The sequence below is a fragment of the Lontra canadensis genome, unplaced genomic scaffold, assembly GCF_010015895.1.
Source record: "Lontra canadensis isolate GAN:19392208 unplaced genomic scaffold, GSC_riverotter_1.0 scaffold94, whole genome shotgun sequence".
Taxonomy (NCBI): Eukaryota; Metazoa; Chordata; class Mammalia; order Carnivora; family Mustelidae; genus Lontra; species Lontra canadensis.
The window spans coordinates 7,378,802-7,406,516 of record NW_022631088.1 but is presented as its reverse complement, the minus strand read 5'-3'; the positions used below and the strand labels follow the sequence as shown (position 1 = coordinate 7,406,516).

Genomic DNA, 27,715 nt, shown 5'->3' with positions numbered 1-27,715 from the left:
AAGGAGCCCAACGCGGGACCCAATACCAGGATGCTAGGATCAAGACACGAGCAGACGGCAGACGCCCAGTCGACTGAGCGACCCAGGCATCCCTCATCTATTTTTTTTTAAATAACCTTTTTAAAAAAACGGTTTTGGAAGGATTTATATGCATTTTAGGAAGCTAGAGAATAAAGGCAAACAAAAATTCGAAAAGTAAAACTTGGGATTCCTGGCCCCAAGTGTCACCATTAATAACTTACTACGTGGCCTTCTTCTTCCTAAGAGGAGAGATTACATTTTGCTTGCAGTCCCCTTCTTCCAATCAGCCCCCTCCGTTTTTCTCCTATAGGGAATTTTGAGCTCACCTGATAGTCCAACTATATTCATTTCCCCCCCGTTGATCCCCAAATCTGTTGGACAGCTGGCTTACCCAGAACAGTATCCAATCCAGGATCGCCCATCCCATCTGCCTGGGCCTCTTCATCGAGCAGAAGTCCTTTCTGGAAACACAGTTCTCATTGAAGACACTGGGCCAGTTGTCCTGCAGACTCCCCACCCCCCAGGGACGCCTGGGTGGCTCAGTTGGTTAAGGACCCACCTTCTGCTCAGGTCATGATCCTGCTGTCCTGGGAATGATTCCCCTATTGGGAGAGCCCGCTTCCCCCTCTGCCTGCCGCTCACTCTGCTTGTGCTCTCTCTCATTCTGACAAGTAAATTTTAAAGAAATCTTTAAGTAAAACCTTAAAAAAACACAAAAGCATTTGCACCTTCCGATTTTGTGTTACTGCTTCCGAGTGGTGTCGTCTGGCTGGTTGCTCAGGCCTCTCCGCTTCCTGTGAGCGGGAGTTACTCAGGGCTGGCAGATACACACAGAACACTTTTGGGTAGAATAAATAAAGGCCACTGGTCCGGCGACCTTCACACCACATCACTGCTAAAAACACACTCCCCTGTTGAGGATTAATTAGTGAAGCCACTAGCGAAACTCAGATGGCTTTTCCAGGGTGGTGACCACACGTCTGTGCGTTCTCCCATCCCACCGCCCCTCCTGCGTGTGAGGCACGTGGGTGGGGTCACTCTGATCCGTGTGGGTGTCCAGTTCCCTACCAACTATTAACCGAATGGTTTAATTACAGTTTGATAACCCTTGTTTCTAAGGGTTTGCAAAATTATTCTTTTTCTGATCCTACACGTTTGTGGGATTTTTCCTTCCCATGAAGCAGAGGACTCCTTCATCGAGGGGAACTAGGTGGTGATAATTACAGTTCCTGCTAGAAAAGCAAAACAAGTCTTTACTTTTTCAGTTTCAGGGGGAGAGCCTTGAAGTAGTGTTCCTTCCCACACTGAGACTAGGAGATAAAGGTCCTCACCCCTTTAGGTCTGTGGGAGAGGCAACACTATAGGGTATTTTCAGTTAATTTCTGAGACTGCTTCGTTTTTCCATTACCGCCTACTGTGTGAAGAATATGCCGTGCTTTGGTTGCAAAATCCCCTAACACCTCAGAAAAATTCCAAAAAACTCAAGCGCACACGGGCCCGCGGAGGCCCGTGAGCTCTACTATGGTGTCTTGAGCTCTGAGGTTTCCTGCAGGGTCCGCGTCCACGCAGGTATCCGGCACCCCCCACTGCCCCTGGCATCGGGCCGAACACCTGCCGGGAGTGGGGGCGGGGGCTCTAGGATGGACTGGAGCAGGTGTCGGACCCTTCCTAGGCCCGCGTTCAAGGGGGGCGAGCGCCCGCCCCGGGGTCTCCGATGGACGCCAGCAGGTGCCCCGCGCCCCCGCCCGCGCGCCCGCCCGAGCGCCCGCCCGCCCCGCGCCCCCGCCCGCGCGCCCGCCGCCGTGGTCGCCCGCGCAGCCTGTGGGGCCGCAGGCGCGCGCAGACTCAGAAACAGGCTGCGGTGCGGGGAGAACAACTTCGTTCCCCGAAATCGGAGAAATGAAACCAACGAGAAGCCCAAGTCCCGCCGCCGGTCGAAGGAGTCGGGTTCCGCTGAAAGGCTCCGGGAAGCGGCTGCCGTCCGCCTGCCCGGCTAGCTCAGTCGGTAGAGCATGGGACTCTTAATCCCAGGGTCGTGGGTTCGAGCCCCACGTTGGGCGGCGCGTCTTTTTCCTCTCCGGCTGGCCGCGGGCCGGTCCAGCCGGGGGGCGCCGGCGTTTCGGCCTTCGCGGGGCTCGCGGCGACCGGCGGCCCCTCGTTTTCGGACGGGGCAACGCGCGGAGACCTGCCGACACCGACCCCGTCTGAGAACCGACGACCAGGCAGGGGTGCGGTTCCGTCCGGCGAGCGTGCGGCCGGGGCTGCCGTGGGCAGGGGGATGCCGGCGGCCGCGCGCCCTGGGCCGGGGCCGGGCACGACGTCTGGGCTCGAGGGCTCTACAGGAATGAGCCGAGGGGTTTCCCCAGACGCCGAACTGTGTGTTTTTGACTCCCACGTAACCGTGGTGGTTCGGCTGATGTCCGGGCGCCCGGCGGCGCCGACGAGCCCCCAGCTCAGGGGCGCCCGGGCGTGCGGTGCGCGCGGTCTCCTGCCCTCAGACGCGCTGGCCTTCTGCCCGGGAAGGGCTCGCGGTGCCCGGGGCTGCTGGGAGGCCCCGGGACGGCTTCAGGCAGCGGGCCGGCCGGACTACTCCAACCTTTACCCCGAAGTCCGCGGCCCAAACCGTTTGCCGCCGGCCCTCCGGGGGCCTCTGAAGACCTTCTGCTGCCGAGGTTTCCCCAAACCCGGTGTCGTAGCGCCAAAGCTTGGCGTTTCTGCTGCAGCCGCGACAGGGCCTCTCGTCCTGGACACTCCCCGCCCTCCCTCGCGGCCCCCAGCACCCCCGAAGCCCCGGGAGGCTGCTGGCGCCGGGGCGGGACGCGGTGTCGGGCTCCGGAAGACGCGCGGAAAATCTCCGCGTCGGAAATGAAGACCCCTAAATGCCTCGGTTATGACACTAGTTAAACAATCTCCATTGAGGGGGTGCGGGGGATGCAGGATTTGTCAAAGGCAAAAACCCCATCGGAGAAGAGGCAAACTGGTAGATGGACAGGAAGTCAATGAAGGTATCACCCATGTATTGATTTACTGATTTTTAATTCCAGTGCAATGAACGTACAGTGTCCCATGAGTTCCAGGCGTCCAGTCAGCTCTGCTGGACACCACCCCGGTGCTCACCGTCCTAAGCACACTCTCTCTCCCAGAAGCGTTCGTCCTGCATCCACTGGAAGTCGAACACGGGCTACGTAGGGGTCGAATTGAGCTCCTATAGGATGCATCTGTTGAGGCCCTAACCCCCAGTCTCCCAGAAGGCTGCCTTATTTGGAAATAGAGTTTTTGTTGATGTCATTAGTCAAAATGAGTTCATACTGGAGTCAAAAGGGCTCTTAATCCAGTACGACGGGTGTCTTCATAAAAAGAGGGAATTTGGACACAGGCACACACCCAGAAGAAGTGCACATTTGGACACAAGGCAGAAGGCCACGTGAGGGCGCGGGCAGAGGCCGGAGAGCTCCCCCAAGCTGGGCGGCCAAGCATCACCACTAGAGCTCCAGGGAGAGTTGCAGGGCAGGCTCTCCTCCCAGCCTGGGGGCGCAGTCTGGCCCACGCCCTGATCTCCAACTTCTGGCTTCCAGAACCCGCAGACAGCAAACGTCTGATGTTAAGGCACCCACTCTGGCACCTTGTGGTGGTAGCCCCAGGACACTAATTTAATCAGTGTTCTGTTAGGAGGGGATTTTGATTTAAATTTATTTTTTAATGCTCTATATTCAGTAAATACCATTCATCTCATTTTATTTCATTTTAAAAGCGTTAGGAAAAGCGAGGGTTTGATTGGAGGCAAACGTTGAGCTCCAGGGAGGGAGTCAGGGTCACAGTTCCGTCAGAAGTAACATTTTAAAAGGAGCTTGGCCTCAAAGAAAAAAAGTATTTTTTTCTTATTGCTGGCTGGTGATTTAATATACCGACTGATGACTGATTACTATTTTTGCTAAAAGAATGTATTCAAAGATATGCCAAATCAAACACACCTGACTGTCCCCTGAAACTCATATTAGCACACTTGACATTCAGTTGTTCTGTAAAGGATTTATTTTATGAAAGCACGCTAGTTCTCTGTGATTCAGTGTTTCTGACAAGCAGAGGGTAAGAAAAAGGGAGATATCTTACAAATGAAATGCAAAGAAATGTATGAACTGTGTTTGGATCCTGATTTGAACCAACCACTCATAAAAACACATGTATGACACAATCTGGGGAATCTATTTGCTGACTGGATACTTGAAGATACTAAGAAGTTATTTATTTTTAAGTGTAATAACAGTACTGTATTTAAAAAAGAGCCCTTCACCTGGGATGAGCACCAGGTGTTGTAAGTGATGAATCACTGAATTCTATTCCGGAAACTAATATTACACTGTGTGTCAACTAAGTGGCGTTAAAAATTTGGAGAAAGGGGCGCCTGGGTGGCTCAGTGGGTTAAAGCCTCTGCCTTTGGCTCAGGTCGTGGTCCCGTGGTCCCGTGGTCCCGGGGTCCTGGGATCGAGCCCCGCATTGGGCTCTCTGCTCTGCAGGGCGCCTGCTTCCCCCTCTCTCTCTGCCTGCCTCTCTGCCTACTTGTGATCTCTGTCTGTCAAATAAATAAATAAAATCTTTAAAAAAAATTTGGAGAAAGAGAAAAAAATGAAAAAGAGATGTGTACTGAATTGTTTATGACGGAAATAGATATGACGTTCGGGATTTGTGTTAGGGATTTTGGCTAAGAGAGGAATGGTCGGTAGGTGGGGGAGGAGAGGGGGGGAGGTTATTAACACGTTAATGCGTTAATGATCATAGAGTCTGAGTGATGCATATGTCATCATACCATCCCCTCTACTTTTGTATATGTGCTTAAATCTCCATAAATTTAAATACTATTTGATTATGAAAAACAAAATGGCCTTAACCTCCTCAGCCCAGTGATCAGATCTAGGGTCACTGACAAGACAGCCAGACTTCAGGGTCTTCATGGGTCCCTGTTGAGAAGTGCATAGCATTGCTTAAGATAATTCTTGTCCAAAACACTCTACTTAGATCTCATCAAGGCTTTAGACCTAACTTTAAGCTTCTGGAAAGTACAAGGAGAAGAGAAGGGAGTTATCACCATGAGTAAACCATCAGACAAATCTAGAACGTCAGACATTCAAAAATCGAGGCTCAGTGGGCACCTGGGGGACTCAGTGGGTTAAGCCTCTGCCTTCGGCTCAGCTCATGGTCTCAAGGTCCTGGGATCGAGCCCTGAGTTGAGCTCTCTGCTCAGCAGGGAGCCTGCTCCTCCCCCCCCCCGCCCCCCCGCCGACCCCGACCGCCGCCTCTTTGCCTGCCTGTGATCTCTCTGTCAAATAAATAAATAAAATAATTAAAAAAAAGTTGAGGCTCAGGTTCTTCAGAAAGCAAGGGTCATGGTCATGAGCACACACTAATACTAGTAAAAATGAAGTGTGTGCGTGGATGGACCGTTTTCTGCCCAGAGCCCACCAGCACCCTGCAGCAGTCTGGTGAAGTCATTAGCTCTTTTTTTTTTTTTTTTAATTTTATTTATTTGACAGAGAGACAGTGAGGGCACACAAGCAGGGGCAGTAGGAGAGGGAGAATCAGCCTTCTGGGATCACGACCGGAGCCAAAGGCAGACGCTCAATGACAGCCACCCGTGCCCTGTCATTAGCTCTTTTCAGAATGATTTCAAATGTGCGAAACAAACACACAGGTTGATAAAGGAAAACAGTTCTATTGAAATAGAGTTATTGGGACGCCTGGGTGGCTCAGTTGGTTGGACGACTGCCTTCAGCTCAGGTCATGATCCTGGTGTCCCGGGATCGAGTCCCACATCGGGCTCCCAGCTCCATGGGAAGTCTGCTTCTCCCTTTGACCTTCTCCTCGCTCATGCTCTCTCTCACTGTCTTGCTCTCAAATAAATAAATAAAATCTTTAAAAAAAAAAAAAGAAAAAGAAATAGAGTTATCAAAATATCTTAAAATATGGTGATGTACATGCCCCATTTCTAATGCATTAAATAACAAGATCTAGCAGCAGGTCGAAGAAGTACAGTGATTTCAAGATCATGATGAAATGTAAATGACAGCCTTGAGATACGCACGAGAACTGTAACACGACACGAAAGCACTTCATTTGCAGTATGGCAAAGCCAAGGGGTTGCTGTAGCTCGTTTCCTTCATTTCTGATGAAGGAAAATGCTAGATTTCACTTTGAATGTGGTGATAATAAAGATGTAATTTTCTACCTATCTACGAACCAAAGGGTTCATGGACCCTTGGAATTGCATCCATGGATTCCTACTGTAAGCGCTTCTGACCTAGATTTAAATAGGTTTAAGAGATTTAACGACCAAATGCAAAATGTCATTTAATGGGGGCGCCTGGGTGGCTCAGTGGGTTAGGCCTCTGCCTTCAGCTCAGGTGGTGGTCTCAGGGTCTCAGGGTCTCGGGGTCATGGGATAGAGCCCCGCATCGGGCTCTCTGCTCAGCAGGGAGCCTGCTTCCCCCCTTCTCTCTGCCTGCCTCTCTGCCTACTTGTGATCTCTGTCTGTCAAATAAATGAATAAAATCTTTAAAAAAATGTCATTTAATGGATTCAGTTTTGGAAAAAAAAAGCAACAAAAATACAAATATTTTGGGGTCAGTGAGGAAATCTGGAAAGGGAATGATATGATTTTAGGGACTCACAGGTAATTGTGTGTGATAATGGTATTGTGGTCTGTAAGAGAGTGACTTCCTGTGTTGGAGGGCCATACCAAGGAAATCAGGCACGATCTGGAATGTATTTTTCTTCCTAGTTTTCTGTACGGTTTTGGTTTGGTTTGTTTGTTTTTTAAAGAGAGAGAGAGAGAAAGAGGCGGGGGGGGGGCACCGTGGAGAGAGAGGGAGAGAATGTCAAGAATCCTAAGGCTCCACACCAGCACCCACAGCAGGATTGGGGTGTCCACCCCAGGACCCTGAGATTATGACTTGAGCAAAAATCAAGAGCCAGATGCTTAACTGACTGCTCCACCCAGGCATCCCCAAATAAAGTGAGTTTTAAGAGATATTTTTGTTAATGTGCACTACTCATAACTGTGTACTGTGATGAATTTTTACGAGTGCATTACTCACAACCATAGGGCTTGATGAATTTCTACATATGCAGGCACCACGGAACCACAGCAGAGAAGGACCGAGCACACGTCGGCCCCCCCACTCCAGCCGGGTCCCCCTCCCACCTCAGGTTCGCCCTCCCCCCATTTCTGGAGGAGGTTCCGCTCCAGGTCCGGTTTCCCCGCAGCTCGCCTTCCTCTGACAACAGGGTGTAGGGACCTGACAGCACGGTGGGCACCGACGGGGAACACAGGCTCTTGGAGACTGTCGGGTAGAGGCCGTCGAACAGGCCCACAGCCTCTGACTCAGTAATGCCCCATCAGGGGCCCCAAAATAACACCACCACGTGCACAGTGGTTTAGGTTGAAGCGGTGGGTTCCCGACAGTGGGGCCCTGGAAGCAGCCCCAGGGCCCTGCAGGAGACCCCAGGTCCCCTCGGTTAATTGGCGAATCGTGGGGGAGGCGGTGAGCCCCCGGACGCGGGAGGCGGACGCAGACGTGACTGCAGGTGTGGGCAGAAGACACACGGCATCGGCTCCGCTGTGTCACGTCAGGAGCAGGCCGGGGAGGGGCACGAGGGACACGAGGGACAGGACGGGGTCCCCACACTTGCGCCCCGCGTTTGACGCTGCTGCGCGGCGGCCTCAGGAACGAGCGAGCGGGCTGCAGAATCCCCACCCCTAGTTCCCCGCGAGCACGGAAGGCAGGGGCGGGGTGCCGGGGGCGGGCAGCGCGGGGCGCGAGCACGGCTGGGTCCGCGGCCCCCGGGGTCGTGGGGGGCGGCTGAGGGGCTGCGGCGGGAGCGGGGCGCCCACCGCCGACGGCCGCACACCCACCCCCGGGTGACCCGGACGCGGGCGGCCCCGAGGAGCGGGGTGCTGCAGGGGTGCGGGCGGGGCCGGGCCCCCGCGCTCTCGGCACCCCCCCCCCCCCGCTGCCCCCCAGCTCCCAGGCCCCGTCCCGCGCTCGGCCGAACTACTAGTCCCGGCGTGCCCCGGGGCGGCGCGGCGCAGCGGCGCGTGCGCGGCGGGCGGCCGTTGGCTGGGGCGGCGGCTGCGCGGTCGCGGCGCGGTGAGGTCTGCGGGCGCTGGCAAATCGGGCCCAGGATGTAGAGCTGGCGGAGCCTGACGGCGCGTCTGACGCGGCGCTGGGTGGGGTAGAGAGTAGGGGGCGGTAGTCGGGGGTGGTGGGAGAAGGAGGAGGCGGCGGCGAATCACTTATAAATGGCGCCGAAGCAGGACCCGAAGCCCAAATTCCAGGAGGGTGAGTCCGGGCGGTCGGGGAGAGGCGGCGGGCGCTGCGGGAGCGGGCAGGGGGCGGCCGGGGGGCGGCGGGGCCGGGGAGCGGCGCCGGCCGCGGCCGGGGGACGCGGGCAGGGGCTTTGTGCGGAAGGCGCATTGCGGCGGCGGCGGGCGAGGGCGCGGGCGCGGGCGGGGAGGCCGGGGAGCGCCGGGCGCCTCGGGGAAAGCGGGCGCGGGGGCCGCCCATTGTGGGGAGGCGGCGGGCGCGCCATGGCGGCGGCGGGGAGCTGATGTGGCGTGGGGGAGGGGCGGGCGCGCGCGGCGGGGGGAGCGCCCGCCAGGCCCGGGACGGCCCCGCGGCCGGCGCCCCGCCCGCCTCGGCCTGAGGGGACTGGGGGCGCCCGGGGTTGGGGGGCGGCGGCCTGGCCGGGGTGGGGGCGCCTGGCGGGGCCCCCGCGCAGGAGGAGCGCGCTGCTGCGAAATGGCCGCTGCGAGGCTGCCGCGCCATCATGGCCGCCGGCGCCCGGCGTTCGCGCGCGCAGCGCCCCCTCCCGGCGGCCGCGCGGGGGCTTTGTGCGGCCGGCATCGGCGGGCGTCCTCGGGGCGGGCGTCCTCGGCGCGGGCACGCGCCCGGGCGGCGCGGCCTCGGGGGTGTCGCGGGCGGGCAGGGACCGAGAGTGTGGAGCGGAGCGGTCCTCCCCTCGCCGTGTGTCGGGCTTTCCGTAGAGCGAGCGGCGGCGACGGGGGCCCGGGGGGGCCGTGCCCTCGCTCCCACCTGGAAGGCCCGCCGCCGCCCCCGTGGGTCCGCCTGACCTGTCAGCCGGACGGCGCGGGCGGTGCGCACGGTTCGGGTCGGGAGGCTCGGAAGGGAGGTTTTCTGAGAACAGACGAAACAGTATTTCGGGTACGACCCCTCCCCCAAGCCCCGCGCGCGCTCTCGTAGCCCCGCGCCGCGGTGTGGGTCCCGCTCCCGGTGACCTCGGCGTCGCGGCTGCGGTGGGATTGGCTCGGGTGTAACGGCAGGTGCGGAGCCCCCACCCCCGGGGCATGACGTCATCGCCCGCTTGTCCGCACAGCGGTCTCGGCGTCGGCTCCCTAGCTGACCCGTGTGCTCCGGGCTCGCCAGCCCGTCGGGGGCTACGGCGCGGAATGGGGCGCTCGAAGCGGGTGGCCGGGTCCGGAGCAGTCCCAGAGGGCTTTCTGGAGGAAGCGCTTTAGTCGTCAACAACGAGAGGGGTGGTGGGGACGGAGTAGGGGGCGACGGCGCAGGGCCCGCGTGCTGCGGGAGCCGGTACTGCGCGGGCCGGAAGCCGCTGGCGTTGGCGCTCGGCTGCTCCCTGTGTGTCCGCGGCCGGGTTCGGAGCGCGGGTGCCTGCAGGGACGCGGGCAGGAGGGCTTTGGACGCTGCGCAACGCCTGCGCTTCTGTGATGGTGGCAGCGTGGTCGGACGCTCTTTCCCGGTTCCGGGGCACTCGGACGTTTTCCTCCTGCGGTGACGGCTCCGCTGTGAGCAGGCTCCGAGGGCCGCCGGTGTGCACCGGGCCGCATCCTCGGTGTGCACCGGGCCGCATCCTCGCCTGGGAGTTCTGTGACGGCGGGGGGTGACCGGCCGGCTGCCCACGGTCAGGGGCTGGCCCGCTGGTGGTAGCCCAGACCAGTGGGAGCAGGGGGCATGGGAACCTCGTCGGCCCTGCTGGGGGGAGCCTGGACAGAGGACCTTGGTCTTGGGAGCGGAGCAGGGCTTTCCAGGACACATCTGACCCCATTATACGCTCTTCTCCCTCGCTGCAGGTCTGTCCCCTTTACCGAGCGCGGGCTGTGGGCGTCTGTTCTCCTGGCTAGCTGGCCTCCTGCTCGCTGCGCGTGGGTCAGGAGGAGCGGGTCTGGTAGCCAGAATGGATGTCGGAAGGGTGTTGGCCTCCGTGCAGTTGTCTTTGGCAGAAGGCGGTTTTCAGGGGTCTCTAGTATTTGTTTTTAAGCAGGCTCCATGTCCAGCGTGGAGCCCACGGTGGGCCTCGATCCCGCGGCGCTGAAGTCATGAGCTGAGCTGAGATCAAGAGCTGGGTGCTTGACCAGCCGGCCACCCCGGTGCCCTTCACCAGTGTCTGAACTGCAGCCGGGCGGGGAGGTTAGGGGACGGAGTCCTGCTCTCTGGTGCTGCTGTTGGCGCTGCACCTTGTCTGTATCCCAGGGTCTCACTTCTGGCAGCGGCTGGAAGTGTCCAGGGATGGCTCCAGCCGGACGCTGTCCTGAGCTCTGGACTTGGTCCCCAGCTGCTTACTGGAGGGCTCCGTTTTGGACGGGCTGCAGCCGTTGTCACAGAGTCCGAAACTGGTGTAAGCCGCCTCCCTCCATTTCCTGTTTTCATTAGTGCCCCCAGCCGCCTGGACGTCAGTTGGAACCTGCTGCGTTTGCTTGCTTGTCCTCACCCCTCACTGCTTTTGGTTCAGACCATCTCTCCTCACCACGGAGTCCGGGGAGGGGTCCTTGACGGGTCTCCCTGCCTGGGGTCTCCACGGGAGGCTCTGCATAGGCCCAGCAGCCTCTGGCGGGGTCTTCAAGGGGACCACTGCACAAGAGTGATGTGGAGAGCTTTGATGAGCCTTCCTGGGTGCTCTCTCCGCTGTTAGGCCTCTGGGAAAGCTGGAGCATCTGCAGCTTTAAAAATTCCAAGAGAGTGTTGGGCAGATTGGGGAATCCTTCCGACAGGATCAAGTCCCGATTTCATGGCGCCACGCATAACGCGTAAGGCGCTTCGCGATCCGATTTCTACTCTTGTGCGTGCGCTCTGTGCCCCAGTGGGGGTGTTGCCTTGTCCTGTCTCTGTGCTTTTGCACCAGCTGTTTCTATGGCAGCTCCTCTCTCTCTCCTGTTGCGTGTGAGGGTGAAAGGAAATGGCGTGGAGAGTGCAGACTGTTGCTCTCCACTTACAGACCCTGTTCCAACGGTGCCCCGGTAGGTATGTGAGAGACCGCGCGCCGTATGTCCAAAGTGAACATACTGATTTGCTTTAGGATAACTTAGGTTGGCGGTTTGTAAGTTGCCAGTTTATTTATGTAAAAAAGTTTTTTTTTAAAGATTTTATTTATTATTTGTCGAGAGAGAGAGATCGCGCGCACACAAGCCGGCAGAGGTGCAGACAGAGGCAGAAAGGGAGAAGCAGGCTCCCCGCTGAGCAGAAAGCCCGATGCGGGGCTCGATCCCAGGACCCTGAGATCATGACCTGAGCCGAAGGCAGTGGCTTAACCAACTCAGCCACCCAGGTGCCCCTAAAGATTTTTTTTTTTAAGATTCTAAAAATTTATCTGACAGAGTGAGAGAGAGAACTACACGCAGGGGGAGTGGAAGAGGGAGAAGCAGGCTTCCTCCTGAGCAGGGAGCCCCATGTAGGGCTGGATCACAGGACCCCTGGATCATGACCTGAGCCACCCAGGTGCCCCAGTTGTCATTTTTTTTAAAAAGTAGCAGTAATCTTTTAAAATGGTGAAAACTTTATTGCCCTGTGATTTCTTAAGAGTTGAGCTAGGAGCACCTGGGTGGCTCAGTGGGCTAAGCATCTGATTTTGGCTCAGGTCATGATGTCAGGTTTCTGGGATCGGCCCCTGTCAGGCTCCTCACTCATCATTCAGCAGGGAGTCTGCTTCCTCCTCTCTCTCCGCCTGCCTCTCTGCCTACTTGTGGTTTCTGTGTGTCAAATAAATAAATATAATCTTTAAAAACAAAACAAAAAACCAAACTCAAACCCTGCCGAAAGGTAGATATTATAGAATTTTATTGGCTTAGCCGGGAGATAGATGATTTGATGATCTAAGACGATTGACATTCCGGTCGTTGTTTGCTCTTTACAGCGAATGCTAAGGTGCTTGTTTCGTGGGGCACGGCTGAGGTCGGAGCTGAAGTGTTCGTCTGTACGTGGCCGTGCTCCCGGTTTTGTGAGCAGTACGGGCGAGTACGGGTGTGATGGCTCTCACGCGTGACCCTTAGCTACGAAGAGAAATTACAATTAACTCAGCATTTTTTTCTTCACTTTTCCAGGTGAGCGAGTGCTGTGCTTTCATGGGCCTCTTCTTTATGAAGCGAAGGTATGACGCCTGTTTTCCTTGGAGAAGTTGGCTGAGATGACTGATGACCTGACTCTCGAGCCTCAGATTGCAGGGGTCGGTGGGAAGACAGGTAGTGGCCGTTTTCACAGATGAGTAGTCCCTAGAGTCTGGCATCTTCTCTTGCTCGCTGAGTGGGTCAGACGCGGCACTGCCGCCGTGCGGCCCGCTGAAGGCCCAGCAGCTGCAGGAGCATTTGAGGGAAAAGGTAAAAGACTGGATCTTTGTGGGAGCGAGTTGCACCGTGTAGGTAGTGACTCGTGAGAAAGTGCTGCGCGGTTGGCATCGGGTGGAAGTGTGGAACGCGGAGTGAGCCTGAGCTGGTTGCCCGTGCCAGGATCAGGGTAGACGTTCCGTGTGTGAGGACGCCGGACTTCTGGTTGGGGTGTCTGTCAGAGTGTGAATCCCGGGGGTTTCCTTTCCTCTGTGCCAGTGGTGCGCTCCTCTTGTCGAAACCGGTTTTACATTCCCCCGGAGGTCAACGAGGTGAGACCTTCCGCAGTGAAAAGCGTTGCTAGTGTTCTCTTCCGGTCACTTGTAGCGCACATACGTGGGGTGTGACGGTTGGTAGCGCTTGTCGTTCTGAAGAGCGGGGTACAGGACGCGCAGCGTTGAGTTCAGCGCGGTTTCCCGGCGTCCGTGCTGAGCGTGTGGGCGTGCAAGTGGCCCTCACAGTCTCGAAGGGCCCTTGGGACCGGATGATAACCGCTCGCACTGTTTTTCCTCCGTTTCGAATACGTAGATGAGATGTGTGTTTTTAAAGTTCTGAAATGGCGGATTTGGGTTCACGGAGAATCTGGTAACTTTATGTGCGTGAACGTCTCCGTGATGTCACACTGACCGTTTGTAAGTACGTCGTGAGCTCTGTTGGTCATTTCTGTCCCTGAGTATCACTTTAGTGTGTCAGCTCCACTGACCCGGCCAGTTCTTCCCTCTGGCAGCAGAGACTCCAGTGAACGATGTCTAAGTGGCTGTAGGACTAGCTTAGCTGTCCCGGTTCTCTTGGTTTGCCCAAGATGAGACTCCGTCCCGGGCGGGTTAATAACTTCACTCTCGTGCATGCTGGTGGCTTGGCGCTTTTGAGAAGAACGTGAAGTGGTTTTCATCTGTCACCTCGCTGGTTGCTCATACCCTGCTGTGAAACAGTTCATTGTCTCGTAAGTTAAGGGCACCTTTAGCAGTACGGCGTGCCTGACGTGCTGGAGCTGGGTGTGTCTTTGACACGCGGGACGCTTCTGACTGGTGTCCATGGGGAAAGTGCAGACGTGGCTTCGTGAGCTGTTCTGGGAGAGCGAATCGAGCCACTGATGTGAGGGTCAGGGTGGCGTCTTCTGACGGGTTCTCTGCGCTGCTGGACCGGCTCCGGCAGCTGGTGGCTGTGAGGCGGTTGTATGACTCGTCTGTGCCTGAGACGCTCCAGCACTGGTCGTGACCGGCACGTCGTGTCCTCGTTCTTGGCCACGGAGCTTGAGTGGCGTGCCTGAAAGATTACATAACCTGAAAAGCGCACCAGATGGTCATCTTCTTCAAAACCTATTTCTGAGTGAATTCTTTCTTTTTTATTTCAGTGTGTAAAGGTTGCCATAAAGGACAAACAAGTGAAATACTTTATACATTACAGTGGTTGGAATAAAAAGTGAGTATTAGCATTAGATCTTTAAAAGCAATGTTTTATTCCTAACAAGGTAGCTTGTGTCATGTGTGTCACGAACCCAAGCCCTTAATTCTCGTATGGTTTTAGCGTAACCTGTGTGTGTGAGGATGAAGACAGTAATGGATTTTAGGCTGCAGAGCCGTTTTAAGTTCTTCGCATTATTTCTCGTGCTGTAGTATAATGTCTAGTAACCGTCAACCAACTACTTTTTTTCCTGGTTTTGGTACATTTTAGGACAGTTTGTGTTTTTTGCCTTCACATAAACTCATTTACTCATTGCAGACAGTTAACTCCGAGCTAGTTGGATTTTTTGCTTAAAAAAGGAAAAAGGATAAGGTTGATTGATGAGGAAGTAATGACCAATCTATGTTCTGAACTTTGACAACATAAATGTTGGCAGAGAAGGATTTCATATGTTCACTTTCTAGAATACGGTTTAATAAAGATACAAAAATTTAATTACAGAACCTAATTTTTCACCTTGAAGAGTGAGACTTTTTTTTTTTAAGGAGTGGCATGTCGATTCGCTACCAGGAGCGGACAGTAGACTGAACGTGTTCTAGAATGTCTAGCCAGCGGTGCTCTCTTTTTCAGCGATGACTCTCTCCTGGGGACCCACAAGTCTCACATCTAATAATTTACTCATTTTTGGTTTTCGACATTGAAGTCTGTAATTTTTACTACGAGAGGTTTTAAATTATTTTTATTGGTGGTGGTTTGTCCTTCAAAGATTGCCAGAAAGTAGTTCTCCTGGGGGTTGTTTCCCAGCAGCTCTGAAGGGTCTGTATCGCGTAGCCGCGCCCTGGCGCCTGGTCCCCCGCGTGAGCCGTCGGACGCCGTGAGCACTTGCTGCTGTGGATGGAGCTTCTCTCTGACTCTCACCGGCCCTGTGACTTTGGTCTTGTTTAGGTGACCCAGCCCAGTTTTATTTCTTAGAAAAATTTTTCACAGAATGCTTTTAGCCAAGAAGAAATACCAGACCCTTCACTTTTCTTCCATTAGTACAGTTGTAGAAAGGTGGAAATCTAAAATGTGTGAAAGCCCATTCCTTGTGATTTCCCCCCCCCCACTTAGAAATCAAGCTATTTCTAATAATGACAGATAGAATTTTAAATAATAAATTGGGAAAACCATGGAGAAAATTACCCTTCTGTTTTGTAGAAGTAAACTGGTTTTTTATAAAAAAAATTTTTTTAAATTTTTTAATTTTTTAAGAGATTTTAATTTCTTAAGAGACTTCAATGACAGACACAGCGAGAGAGGGAACATAAGCGGCGGGGAGTGGGAGAGGGAGAAGCAGGCTTCCCACTGAGCAGGGAGCCTGATGCGGGACTCGATCCCAGGACTCTGGGATCATGGCCTGAGCCGAAGGCAGACCCTTAATGACTGAGCCACCCGGGCGCCCCGTAAACTATGATTTTAAGTGTGATTCCTAATATCTGAATTATATCTAACATGCAGGAAGTTCATCGTATGGCTCCTGGTGCGTGTTGTAGCTTTCCCTATTGAGAAAATCTTTAAACTGTGTTTCAGTCTTGTATTAGATTCATTATATGGGCGGGCGCTCCATCAGTGTCGGGTAGAGCTGAGAGCGTTACAGTACAGAAAGACTCTCCGTCCTCTCCACGCAGTAGAATATCTCATTCCTGCTTGTCATGTGGGAAAATTAAAGTCTATCCAGAAAATCAAAGAAAAACCGCAAATTCATGGCACAGATTTGCTCCCTATTTACACTTGTAAATAATTGTTTTAAGATTTCACCTGAATAGCTGTGAACACAGGTTTTGTGCTTAATTCTTTTATGTACAATATTTTGTGTAAAATTCAGGTAGATTTGTATAGCTTAAAGACTTGGGTTTTGAGTGGCATTTGTAGTTTATAAGAAATTTTGAAAGTGCCCAGTGCTTGTATTTCCTGATCCTGCGGTTTCAAGATAATGTTTTTTCTTTGTTAGAATTCAGTAACACAAGTAAATGATAGGCCACGTAGATTTGTTTTCAGCTAATTTTATATACTGATTCCTTGGAAGAAGAACTTAAAAATGGCACTAAACATTGGAGATGTCTAATATCTCTTAGGTGTATTGAGGATATTAATGAACAAAGGTGTATTTTTTGTAGGTGATTTGGAATATAGGTCAGTGTGCATAATTGTGGAAAATCTGATCTCAGTATTTAGAGAAGCCTTTAAATAAACCCATTCTGTAATGGGGAAGAGTTACGCAAATGCCCAACAAGTGTGTTAGGTTTCTATTTAGTATTGTGTGAGTAATGCCACAGGTCACTGGAATTGTGGGAATCAGTGACAAGCTACCTTTAGAAAATTCTGAACTTAGTCTTGTGACTTAGGAAAATTTTGAACGTCTGGCCTTCAGTTACTGCCCTAGTGGTGATGTGCCTCAGAGCAAAAGGGATTTCATCTTCCTGTGGTTCAGCAAGGGTTTTCAGCATCTGACACATAAAGGAAACTCAGGAATTGATTTGTTTTTTGTTATTTTTTAATTTTTAAACATTTTTTTTAAAGTAAATACTGTGCCCAGTATGGGGCTTGAACTCAGGACCTGGAGATCAGGAGTTGCATGCTCTGCTGACTGAGCCAGCCAGGCACCCCTTGATTTGGTTTTTAGATCGAAGTGTTTATTTAGATCTATTTTGTATTAGAGTGGGAAGGGATTTTCAGTGGTCTAAAATGGAACTTTGTGGTAAATAAAGATTGACAACTCCCCTTAATTTAGAGAGAGTGGAAATGGAGAAAAGTAGATGTGTAAGTAAAAGTAAGATTCTCATTTTGAAAATGGTTTGTCAAATACCTTATCTTCAGAAAGTCATGCAGCAGAAACCCAGTCTCCAGATTGGAGTTTTTTAAACTTTAATAACTATATACATATTTTTAGAAGCACAATATATTACAGAAATAATATATTTCTAAATTTTCAAAGACCTTATTGGAACTTGTTGACACAGACATTTAAATATTCCATTTGTAAATAAATCTTAATAAAGCTTAAGCTAAATTCTGCACCTAGTTACTGAGATTACTTTGTACTGTGCTGTCTGTATCAGAAGTGCTGTGAGGCCCAGGCGCTCTGAGAAAGCTTTGAAGACACGTGAGGATATTGTAGCCCTTTTTCCTGTTCCTGAAGGAGCTCCCTCAGTACACCACCCCCTCCTGACCTCTAGGTAAATGCATGTTTTAAAGTTTTCTCTAGGAAATCATGTTGAGGATTGCACTTTAATTACTTATTCTCCTTTGGCTATCTTATGTAAGAGGTCAGAGGGGGGAAATCATTCAGTACAAGATTCTGCTTTGAAATACATCTAATTGTGTCACTAAAGGAGCTCCCTCGGCAGGAGGAAAGAATCACTTTGCATGACTAGTTCAGCGTTCCCTACGAAATATCTTGTTTCTGATTTCCCCTTTGGAGAAAAACTGCATCAGAAATCTTGAAGGAGCTTTTCTAAGTGCCAGAATGCTGAAGCAACTAGATTTTTTTTTTTCTTTGAAGGATTTTATTTATTTGACAGAAAAAGATCACAAGTAGGCAGAGAGGCAGGCAGGAAGGTGGGTGGGATGGGGTGGGATAGGGTAGGATGGGGTAGGGGATGCAGAGGGAGGCAGGCTCCCTGCTGAGCAGAGAGCCAGATGCGGGGCTTGATCCCAGGACCCCGGGAATCTGAGCAGAAGGCAGAGGCTTAACCCATTGAGCCACCCAGGCGCCCCTAGATTTTTTTTTTTTTTTTAAGATTTTATTTATTTGAGAGGGATCACAAGCAGGGGGAGCGGCAGGCAAAGGGAGATGGAGAAGCAGACCCCCACTGAACACCGATGTGGGACTCAATCCCAGGTCCCCGGGGTCACGACCTGTGCCGAAGGTAGATGCTTCACTGACTGAGTCACCCAGATGCTCACAACTAGATACTTTTAAAGTGGTTGGTTCTCCCTTTTGATGTTGAAAGCTATCTTTCTGGTTAGGTCTTGGAAGTTAGTGCCTGCATTTGTGAGTGGAGGTTGAGGATGGTGTAGTCTGATAAATGGTTGGGTAACGGTTTGATCGGCGGACTTGGCGGAGCTGGTCCGGATGGTGTTTGAGTGCGCTAGACCTGATGGTGTTCCTGACCACCCTTGAGTCAGACTCCTGTGTTACACGTCCTGTTTAATTTTTATAACCATTCCATAAAGGTAGGTACAGTTACACCCATTTTACAGGTGATGAAAGGAATGCATAGCTAGTTTTGTAACTTTGCTGTTATGTTCCATATTACTAGCTTTTGACGGACTCTTTCCCTTTTTCGGGAGTTATTCTTCAGGATCTCTTTACTCTGTAAGGGTAGTTGCTTAGGGACTCTCCCGTTAAGTGCCATGCTCCTAAGTCATTTGAAGAAGGGTTTGAATAATGTGTTTTTGTAATTCATCTGGCAGCTACGGTTTGGAATGCGGCTTTGAGGGTATGAAATGTTTCCTTCCTTTACAGAACAGATACTCGTTTGAGAATGGATTTGTAGTCTTAGTAAATTAAATGTCATCAGAGAAATCCAAAGTCTTACCTCTTGGATCTCTAAAAAGCAATTGGAGGACAAAGTCTGAATAGCGGTAAAAATAACTGGGAATGGTAACCTCACTTTTGTCTATTTCAGTTGGGATGAATGGGTTCCAGAAAGCAGAGTGCTCAAGTACGTGGATACCAACCTGCAGAAACAGCGGGAACTCCAAAAAGCCAACCAGTAAGTTTGTTTTATAGCATGAGAATGAGGAGAAATGTCTATAAGTTAGTTTTGGAAAATGGAATGAACAGTAGAAATTATGCTGGCCTCTTGCCTACAAAATGATTCTTGGTACCAGTCAGCTGCTGTGTTGGGGCTTTAAACTTCACGGGATCAGAAGCCTTTCCTAGAGAAAGGAAGTCGATACCCATCATTTCTTGAGTCTGTGCATAGTGGTCGATAGAAAACAGCAGGATGTTGTTGGGAATTCCTGTGGTTGCAAACTCACGTGATCTTAGCTCTTGGGCTCTATGGGAGTTACACTTGGGAAGGGGGCGTGGGACCTCAGTTTGCATATAAATTTCAAATGGAATCAAGCTGGGACAGTTTATTTTTCCACATAAGTTCTCACTTAATGACAACCGTTGAAATTATTTTTGAAGGGAGCAGTATGCAGAGGGGAAGATGCGAGGGGCTGCCCCGGGAAAGAAGACATCTGGTCTGCAACAGAAGAATGTTGAAGTGTAAGAAGCTCTGTCTTTGTTTCAATTTTGCGTATAATTCTACAAGTGAAATTCAAACTCAGTACTTACCGTGTGTTAGGATTTATCGAACGTGGAAACTAGAACATTTTAACTTGAAAACGCCAGGATATGCTGAATGAACCTCATTTTAGACATAGAAGATAGGAAGTTACCTTTTTATTTTTTTTTAAAGATTTTATTTATTTATTTGACAGAGAGATCACAAGTAGGCAGAGAGGCAGGCAGAGAGAGAGAAGAGGAAGCAGGCTCCCCGCTGAGCAGAGAGCCCGATGCGGGACTCGATCCCAGGACGCCGGGATCATGACCTGAGCTGAAGGCAGATGCCCAAACCACTGAGCCGCCCAGGCGCCCCCAGTTACTCTTTAAATTGAATCTAACAGCTAGTATTTTGACTCTATAGTCCTGGGTTAGAGAAAGGACCACAAACAACACCAGCAGTTTGCTGGAGGAAATGGGCTGCATAGTTGGAGAAACTGGCTTGTTTAATTAACGTAAGCAGGAAGGTTGAAGCAACAATGTCTCTGAGTCTTTACTTCTGTGATTCACTGAAGTGTAGTTTATAGATTTCAGAGTTAGGGTCAGTTGTCAGTGTTTTTTCTTTAATTTTGTGGTATAGAACGAGTGGGTAAGGAATGAACGTGTCAGGGCTCTAGGTTTCTTTTGGTCCCTCCATGTTCCTGACACATACCAGTAAAAGTTCATGGTTTAATCTGACCCAGAAATACTGTCTCAACAAGTACTTGTGTTCCAGAAATTAAACTTGGGGAAACAGGAAAAAAAACCCTGTACTTTTGGATGGCCAGACTTTTTGTGCTTACACGTGAACATAAAGTGAATTTGAGTTGTTAAGTGAACGCCATGCTCTAAATTAGATCAGTACAGTTAGGAACATTTATAAATGTTTTTTAAAGCGGAAGAGTCAGCCTCCTGTAGTGTTCCGGTTTGGTTCCTGGGTTCCTTGTACTCTATCATAAATAGTCGTGTATGAAATTAAAATGAGTAATTTGCTGTTTGCTAGTTTGTAAATGGACAGGAGTTAAGTGGCAATTTGAGATGGTGACCAAGAGGAAGGAGAGAAGCTTCGTTCTGTGCAGGGGAAGAGTGGAGGAGGGAATATCGGGATGAGAGGAGGACAGGGCGACGGGCCAGTGAGGGCGGGACGCACACGTGTGTCACAGAGCTCACGGGGATACTTGAACTTACAAACTACATAACATACGCAGTCGATTTGCAAATTAATACTATCCCTGGGGTCTGCCAGCATGGTTTGGTTTATATTTGTACTCTGTGGAGGGAGGTGTGCGTGTAGCCAGCCCTCCGTGAAAGTTGTCGTCTGGGCAGGGAGCGGTTCACAGCCTGGTCTCCCCCTCCAAGGCGGTATTTCTCTGTGAACTGAAACCTGGTCAAAGGGAACTTCTACTAGCAGTAATCACTTTTTTTTTCTTTCTTTCTCTTTTCTCCCATTCTCCTTTTAGGAAAACCAAAAAGAACAAACAGAAAGGTAAGAGTATTAAATTTGTTAAAATTCATTATTTTACCTTTATAGCATTTGCAGTTTGAAATTAGTGTTAAATGTGAAAGTTTACAGAGTTTTCAGAGTAAGCGTGTGTTTGTTGGTCACGTCAAAGCTGAGTCACAGCAGCATTCTCGAGTCCGTACATCGTAGTGTGGTCCTGGGGGACGAGAGACCCAGCTCTGATACTGTTTTTACCATGGAGAAACCTGTGGCATGTTTAGTCTTGATTGAGAAGATAATATTTTTTTTAATAAATGTAAGATATTGTGACATGTTGCCTTACGCTAGATGTTTGGTAGAACGGCTTGTGAGCTGTTTGTGGTGGGACTGCGGTTCTCTGTGGCAGATCTGAGTAACTCCTGTTAATGGGCACGTGGGAACCCTGGGGGTTCAGACTGTTTTCCTTACGAGTTTCTCCTCTAGTAAGCTGAAAATCTCCCCCCTTCTCCCAAACCTGTGCAGCACCCGGAAATGGGGATGGCGGCAGCACCAGTGAGACCCCGCCGCCACCTCGCAAGAAGAGGGCCCGCGTGGACCCCACCGTGGAGAGCGTGAGTAGTGCCTTACCTTTTTGTAAGTCACATGTTAGTGTAGTACTTTGTGCAGCAAACCAGCAGAACTTGAGTTTTCATGAGTTCAGAATTCCTGTGACTGATAAAATCATTCCTGATTTCCAAAGTTATGAATTTGGAAGTAGGGCTTTAATTTTAACGTAACAGTTTTACATTTCTGACGTCGAGGTTAGGAAACGGGTGTACTTAGAGTGGCGCGTTCTCAGACACCTTCACGGCGGTTATTAAAGACGTCATTAGGAGTCAGTACATTTAATTTTATGTATTAAGTTCAAGGTGGTCATATTTGGAATAGTCCTTGGATATCGACAGTAGATGGGAAATACTTGTGAATGTAAATGTGGCGTGGAGCACAAATACGAAAGTACCATGCCGAGTGTGAGCGCGCACTTGCAGAAGAGAAAGTGCGCTGACGAAGTGGTGCCTTCGCACGAAAAGGCTCCAAGTAGACCCCGTTACCTGTGAGGGCGAGATGCTTTCCTCCCAGCGGCTTAGCGGTCGGGCTTTTCATTTATGAATTTCTGAACGGCAGCTCCGCAGTCCGTCTGGGTACTTCAGTGGTGCCTCTAAAGGTGGAGAAAAGCCCTGAATTCTAGTTTGTGTTCATGGGAAAAAGTAAGTGTTTAATGCCGTTCCCTTTTCTGTCCAGGAGGAAACCTTCATGAACAGAGTCGAAGTGAAAGTGAAGATTCCCGAGGAGCTCAAACCGTGGCTTGTCGATGACTGGGACTTAATTACCCGACAAAAACAGGTACCTTGAAAGCGACTCAGATTGTCATCTGTAGATGTTCTTGACAGTGTGGAAAATAGTTTTGAGAAAAAAATTGTACAGACTTGACTGTTGAGGGGATGTGTCCGATGAGCGTTACCGTAATTCTGAGACTGAATGGTGTGATGACCAGAAGCCATCACTTGCAGAGGAGTAAAACCGAGTACATGCATCGAAGTCCCATGAGTGTGCAGTGAGAAGGGGCGGCCGGAACTCCATTTTGGAGGTTGCTGGGGTAGGAAATCATTCTGAAAATTGATAAAGAAGCAGCCCACGTTTCCTGTTCTGTCATGGAAGACGGTGTTGCTCCTAGCGGCACGTACCAGGAAGCGCGCAATGCCTCCTGCAAGGTGTTCGTGGCTCCCTTCAGTTCAAGGACCCGGACTCTGCTCCAGCTCCAGGTCTGAGGACTAGTGTGAAGGAAATAGGGGCATTAGGGTGTACGGGTGTGACCTCGACAGCTGCTGTAACCATCAAATCCAGAACGAGGAGCCATGTTCTTGGTGTGGGCAGGGATGGGGGGCGAGAAGTGTGACTGCTTGGGGCTCAGGTCCTAGACAGCAACAGATGGACTTGATCTGGTTCTTGAGCGGAACTGCTGGATTCAAACCGTGGCCTCACCAGTTACTTAGCTCGGACGGGTTCCTCAGCCCTTCTGTGCTCTGTGCTCCACCTCCCACGACTGACGTGATGAGGATGAAAAGTGATTTCGCGAGTGCTTCCAGCAGGGTCTGGTGCGTCACCCACAGAGTAAATCATGTCAGTGTCAGGGAGGCGTGTTTCTGCATTTCTCTGTGGCACATTCCGTGGACTGAATGGCAGGAAAGTGTGTCCCGCTGGTCCCACTTGGCTACGTACTTGAAAGGACTAAAACAAGATTTTTATTAGTTCCTCAGCCACATTAGCCCATGTTGTAAGTGCTGAACAGTGCCATTTCCTATTTCATAACTGTTAGGCGGTCTATTGTTGCATCAAAGCTTTTCAGTGTAATTTTTCATAAAAAAAAAATACTGTGTTATTCAAGTGTGGTTTTGTTTTCGTAGCTCTTTTATCTTCCCGCCAAGAAGAATGTGGATTCTATTCTAGAGGATTATGCCAATTACAAGAAATCTCGAGGAAACACAGATAATAAGTAAGAATACATAAATTTTCTCAGTATACACAGAGATATTTTTCTTTTAAGTATTTTTATTTCCAAATAAATCCTCTGAAATGGCCACTTACTCTTAAAAACAATGCCATCAGAAACCAGCAAAGTAGCATTTCATTGCTTTGACGTGCAGTTTGGTTGGCAAATGCTTTCTTTATGGGCCAGACAGTAAATGTTTCAGGTAAAATTGAAGTCGTTATGTATGAGCACATACATAACCATGTAAAATACAGTTGCTTGAGAATGTTTTTTAAAAACTCTTCTTAGCTTGAGGGCTGTAGTTTGCTTACCACTGGTATATTTTGGGAATTGATTTTTCTTGTTCTTTTGTTTAAATCCCTTTAAAAAAGTTTTGTTAGTTAAAAGTTCATTGCCGTTAGTTCAACCTTCAGTTCTAGTCCCTTGCTCTTAACACTGGTTGAATTAATCCCCATTTTTCAATTCTTTTCAGTGACTTTTTTTTTTAAAAGATTTTATCTATTTATTTGACAGAGATCACAAGTATACCCGAGGGTGGGGTGGCGCAGGCGGGAAGCAGGCTCTCCGCTGAGCAGAGAGCCTGATGCGGGCCTCGATCCCAGGACCCCGAAATCATGACCTGAGGTGAAGGCAGAGGCTCAGGCGCCATCCAGGCGCCCCTCAATGACCTGCTTTGAAAGTAAACATTTTTATCTCGTGTCAGGGAGTATGCGGTTAATGAGGTTGTGGCCGGGATAAAGGAATATTTCAACGTGATGCTGGGCACTCAGCTCCTGTACAAATTTGAGAGACCACAGTACGCCGAGATCCTTGCCGACCACCCGGATGCGCCCATGTCCCAGGTGTACGGGGCACCACATCTACTGAGATTATTTGGTAAGGTCCTGTTGAGGAAAAAAATTTACTTTTTATACATTGGTTTTTTATTTTTTTATCTTTTTTTTCTAAAGTTTTTATTTGAGAGTAACAAGTGGTGGGGAGGGGCAGAAGGAAGGAAGAGAGCATGAGAGAGAAGCAGACTCCCCGCCAAGCAGAGCCCGATGAGGGACTTGATCCCAGGACCCTGGGATCAAGACCTGAGCTGAAGGCAGACACTTAACCCAATGAGCCACCCAGGCGCCCCTGTCCTTGGGGTTTTTAATATTTTTGTCTTTCATAATTGACATCTAGGGGTAACAGAAAATAACATAGAACGTTCCATTTCAGTCGAATTTTTTATCTAAAATGTTACCTAATTTGTTTAAAAGTGAAGAGTTTCTAAAATCACATATTTTAAAGGAATCAGTGATTGCATTTGTTGTCCACATAATAAAAACAGTGCTTCTAGTGCTGTCTCTTGTGTAACCTTGACTGCATTATCTTGTTTACCCAGTACGGATTGGAGCGATGTTGGCCTATACTCCTCTGGATGAGAAGAGCCTTGCATTGTTGCTAAATTATCTTCATGATTTCCTAAAGTAAGTGTAAGGACATGCTTGAAATTAAAAACATGAGTTAGCGCAGTGCACCGGAGATCACTGGTCCGTCGGCACTGTAGATGGGACGAGCGAGAACCGCGTGTGCTGCGTGGGAATGGGGAGGAGTGCCGCTGCGGAGTGCTGCTGCGGACCGCCGCGGGTGCTGGAGCGGCGTCTGACGGGAATGGCTCGCTAGGAGGCTTCTGGAAGGAGACAAAATGGGATGCACACTTAAGTCACAGACCAGAATTCTAGATGAATTGAAAGCATAAATCTAAAATGGGAACTGTTAAGATAACGATGGAAAAAATGATAATATTTTCATTAGAGTGAGAAAGTTCTTTCTAAATACTCAAACAGTAGAGGAAATAAACATTTTGACTGTAAAAAGTTAAAATCCTGTGATTAAAAGTAGTGATACAGAAAGAAATAGTAACATGGAAGAATTGTGATCACAGTGAGTAAAGCGGGGACAGCCGGCACAGTGGGCTCCCACAGCAGTGGCCGCTCGGTGGCCTACCGAAACTGTGTGCAGGGCTCCATGGTCAGGGGGTCTCTGTCGTGCTGGCTGAGATGAACTGGACTGCAGAGCTGGGCAAGAGGGCAGTTGTGCTCCCAGCGGCTTTCTGGAGGGCGTTTCAGCAGTGCCTGTTGAAAGTTCACACGTGCTTCCCATGGGCCAGAACTGATGCCGTAGGTATGTGAAAGCGCACAGAGATTTCCCAACGCATGCAGGTGTGAGACACACATGTACAGCACCGTGTTCTCCACAGCCAGGCCGCTGCTAAAGGCTGCAGCTCTAAGTGTCCCGATGGGGAAGCTGTCCACGCTGTGGCAGCTGAAAACAGCCACGCTGCGGGAACAGTGGGGGTGTGAGTCCCCTCTTTGCGGAGAAGCATTTGTACTCTTTGGAAAAGATCTAGAAAAGTGTGGATCCTACCAAATGGTGGATTTGTTCCTGGGCACCGTTCTGGGAGGAAAGGTTGCAGTGGTCGGTTTCTGCTTTTGTTTCTGTATTTGAATTTTCTTAGAGTGATAACCCCGTGTTTTCTGATCTCAAGACTGCAGCACGTGCCTGGAGAGGGACGTGGCGTTCGGGTCCTCACCCTTCCGATGAGGAGGGTCCCCTCTGCCTGGACTTGCTGTGAGCTCCTACAGTGTCACGCCACCGACCCTTCAGTGCAAGGCCCGTTTCGGTTTTTATGGCGGTTGCAGTTTCTGAATCTATTTCATACAATGAGTTTCAAAGAGCTAAAGAAAACACTGCAGGTTCCTTTAGGGTGCAGCGTCTGCTTCCTGAACAGTCCTAGCTCTCAGGGTGGTCTTGTGAAGACAGCTCTTCTTGACTGTTCTGAAATGCAGTGACTAGGCTTTCTCGTCCTCACGCTCCACTGTGACCCCGTGTATCTGAGTTGGGGTGACAGGTGCTTTACCGCGAGGCTGCCTTTATTTTAGTCTCTTTTCAGAGAAACGGTTCGGTGCGGCGTCTGTGCCGTGATTTAGATCGAGGCAGGCTTCTCCTTCGTTTTTGTAATGACTCCTGTTTTGTTTTTAGATACCTGGCAAAGAATTCGGCCGCCTTGTTTAGTGCCAGCGATTATGAAGTGGCGCCCCCCGAGTACCACCGGAAGGCCGTGTGAGGCCGGCGGCCCGCACTTCGTCTGGATCTCTGTAAACACAGTTTGTTTAGTCCTTCTCTTGTACAAATGATGTACTTTGAAAATGTTAGTGTACAACAGAGTTGATGTTTGTTTTCTGTTTGACCTTAAACAGAGAAAAATAAAAGGGGTTACAGCTCCTTTTTTCTTTTCTTTTCTTTCTTTTCATTTCAAAGTTGCTACCAGTGTATTCAGTGACGGACAACGGAGAGACATACTGTAGCCTGTTCTATTGCCTAGTCGACAAAGCTGCTTCGAATGCTGGTGGTTCTCTTCCTTTGACACTACGCACTTTTGTAATATGTGTTGATGCTCTATGACAGATGCTCCGATTCCTAGTGCCAAAGGTTCACTTCAGTGTATATAACTGAACGCGCTCGTCCGTTTGTGCTTTTTTTTTTTATGGTGCTTCAAGTAAAGAGCCCGTCCTTCGCAGGCCATCCATGTTGTTCTTAGGCATTTTATCTTTGCTCAGATTGTTGAAGAATGGTGGCTTGTTTCATGGTTTTTGTATTTGTGTCTAATGCACGTTTTAACATAATAGACGCAATGCATTGTGTAGCTACAGTTTTCTGGAAAAGTCAATCTTTTAGGAATTGTTTTTCAGATCCTCAATAAATTTTTTCTTTAAATTTCAAAGAACAATGTGCTTGTGTGGATGCATTTTGAAACCTTTTCATGTCTAGACAATGATTTTTCAGGTAGGTGTGTCATCTTCTGGTTTGGTCTTTATGGAAGGAGGTTGGGTGTCTTCAGCATCAGTCCCTCATCCTCTCATCCTTGGCAGCTGGCTCCCGAGTCGTGGCCAAGTCCTCAGAGACCCACAGGACTGTTTCTCTACTTTTCCCACATGGTTCCTATACTGCTGTGACCCCTGGTTGTCTCATTATTTTAACATGTTTACATCAACACAGTGCCTGGAATCCAGGGTGTTCCTTTTCTTTTTCCTTTTTTAAAGATTTTATTTATTTATTTGACAGAGATCACAAGCAGGCAGAGAGGCAGGCAGAGAGAGAGGAGGAAGCAGGCTCCCTGCTGAGCAGAGAGCCTGACGCGGGGCTCGATCCCAGGACCCCGGGATCATGACCTGAGCTGAAGGCAGAGGCTTAACCCACCGAGCCCCCCAGGCGACCCCAGGGTTTTCTTAAATATTCATTAACCTCTCCCTCCCGTTGTGAGGAGAGCGTTGACAGGTTTGCTCGATGATACTGAGGCAGTAATCTTCTCTGGACGGTAGATGTATTCAGTGTCCGTGAGTAGGTTTGCGTCCAGTAGTGATCTTG

The 27,715-nt window shown here is 50.3% G+C and overlaps 1 protein-coding gene and 1 non-coding gene across 3 annotated transcripts; both read left to right on the top strand.

Moving 5' to 3' along the window:
- Positions 1 to 2,008: 2,008 nt before the first annotated feature.
- Positions 2,009 to 2,081, top strand: TRNAK-CUU. Its single transcript has one exon. It is a non-coding gene; the product is annotated as a tRNA-Lys (tRNA).
- Positions 2,082 to 8,137: 6,056 nt separating this feature from the next.
- Positions 8,138 to 27,071, top strand: MORF4L1 (mortality factor 4 like 1). 2 transcript variants are annotated; one of them, XM_032836815.1, is made up of 13 exons: positions 8,138 to 8,354; positions 12,368 to 12,414; positions 14,001 to 14,068; positions 17,149 to 17,265; positions 18,721 to 18,807; positions 19,230 to 19,310; positions 20,807 to 20,832; positions 21,310 to 21,398; positions 22,069 to 22,170; positions 23,232 to 23,320; positions 24,021 to 24,193; positions 24,690 to 24,774; positions 26,330 to 27,071. In XM_032836815.1, the coding sequence occupies exons 1-13, from the start codon at positions 8,315 to 8,317 to the stop codon at positions 26,412 to 26,414; spliced, it is 1,089 nt and encodes a 362-aa protein (XP_032692706.1). In that variant the 5' UTR covers positions 8,138 to 8,314; the 3' UTR covers positions 26,415 to 27,071. The 2 variants fall into 2 exon arrangements, with proteins under 2 accessions (XP_032692706.1, XP_032692707.1); XM_032836816.1 differs by lacking the exon at positions 17,149 to 17,265 and having other exon boundaries at positions 8,142 to 8,354.
- Positions 27,072 to 27,715: the final 644 nt, after the last annotated feature.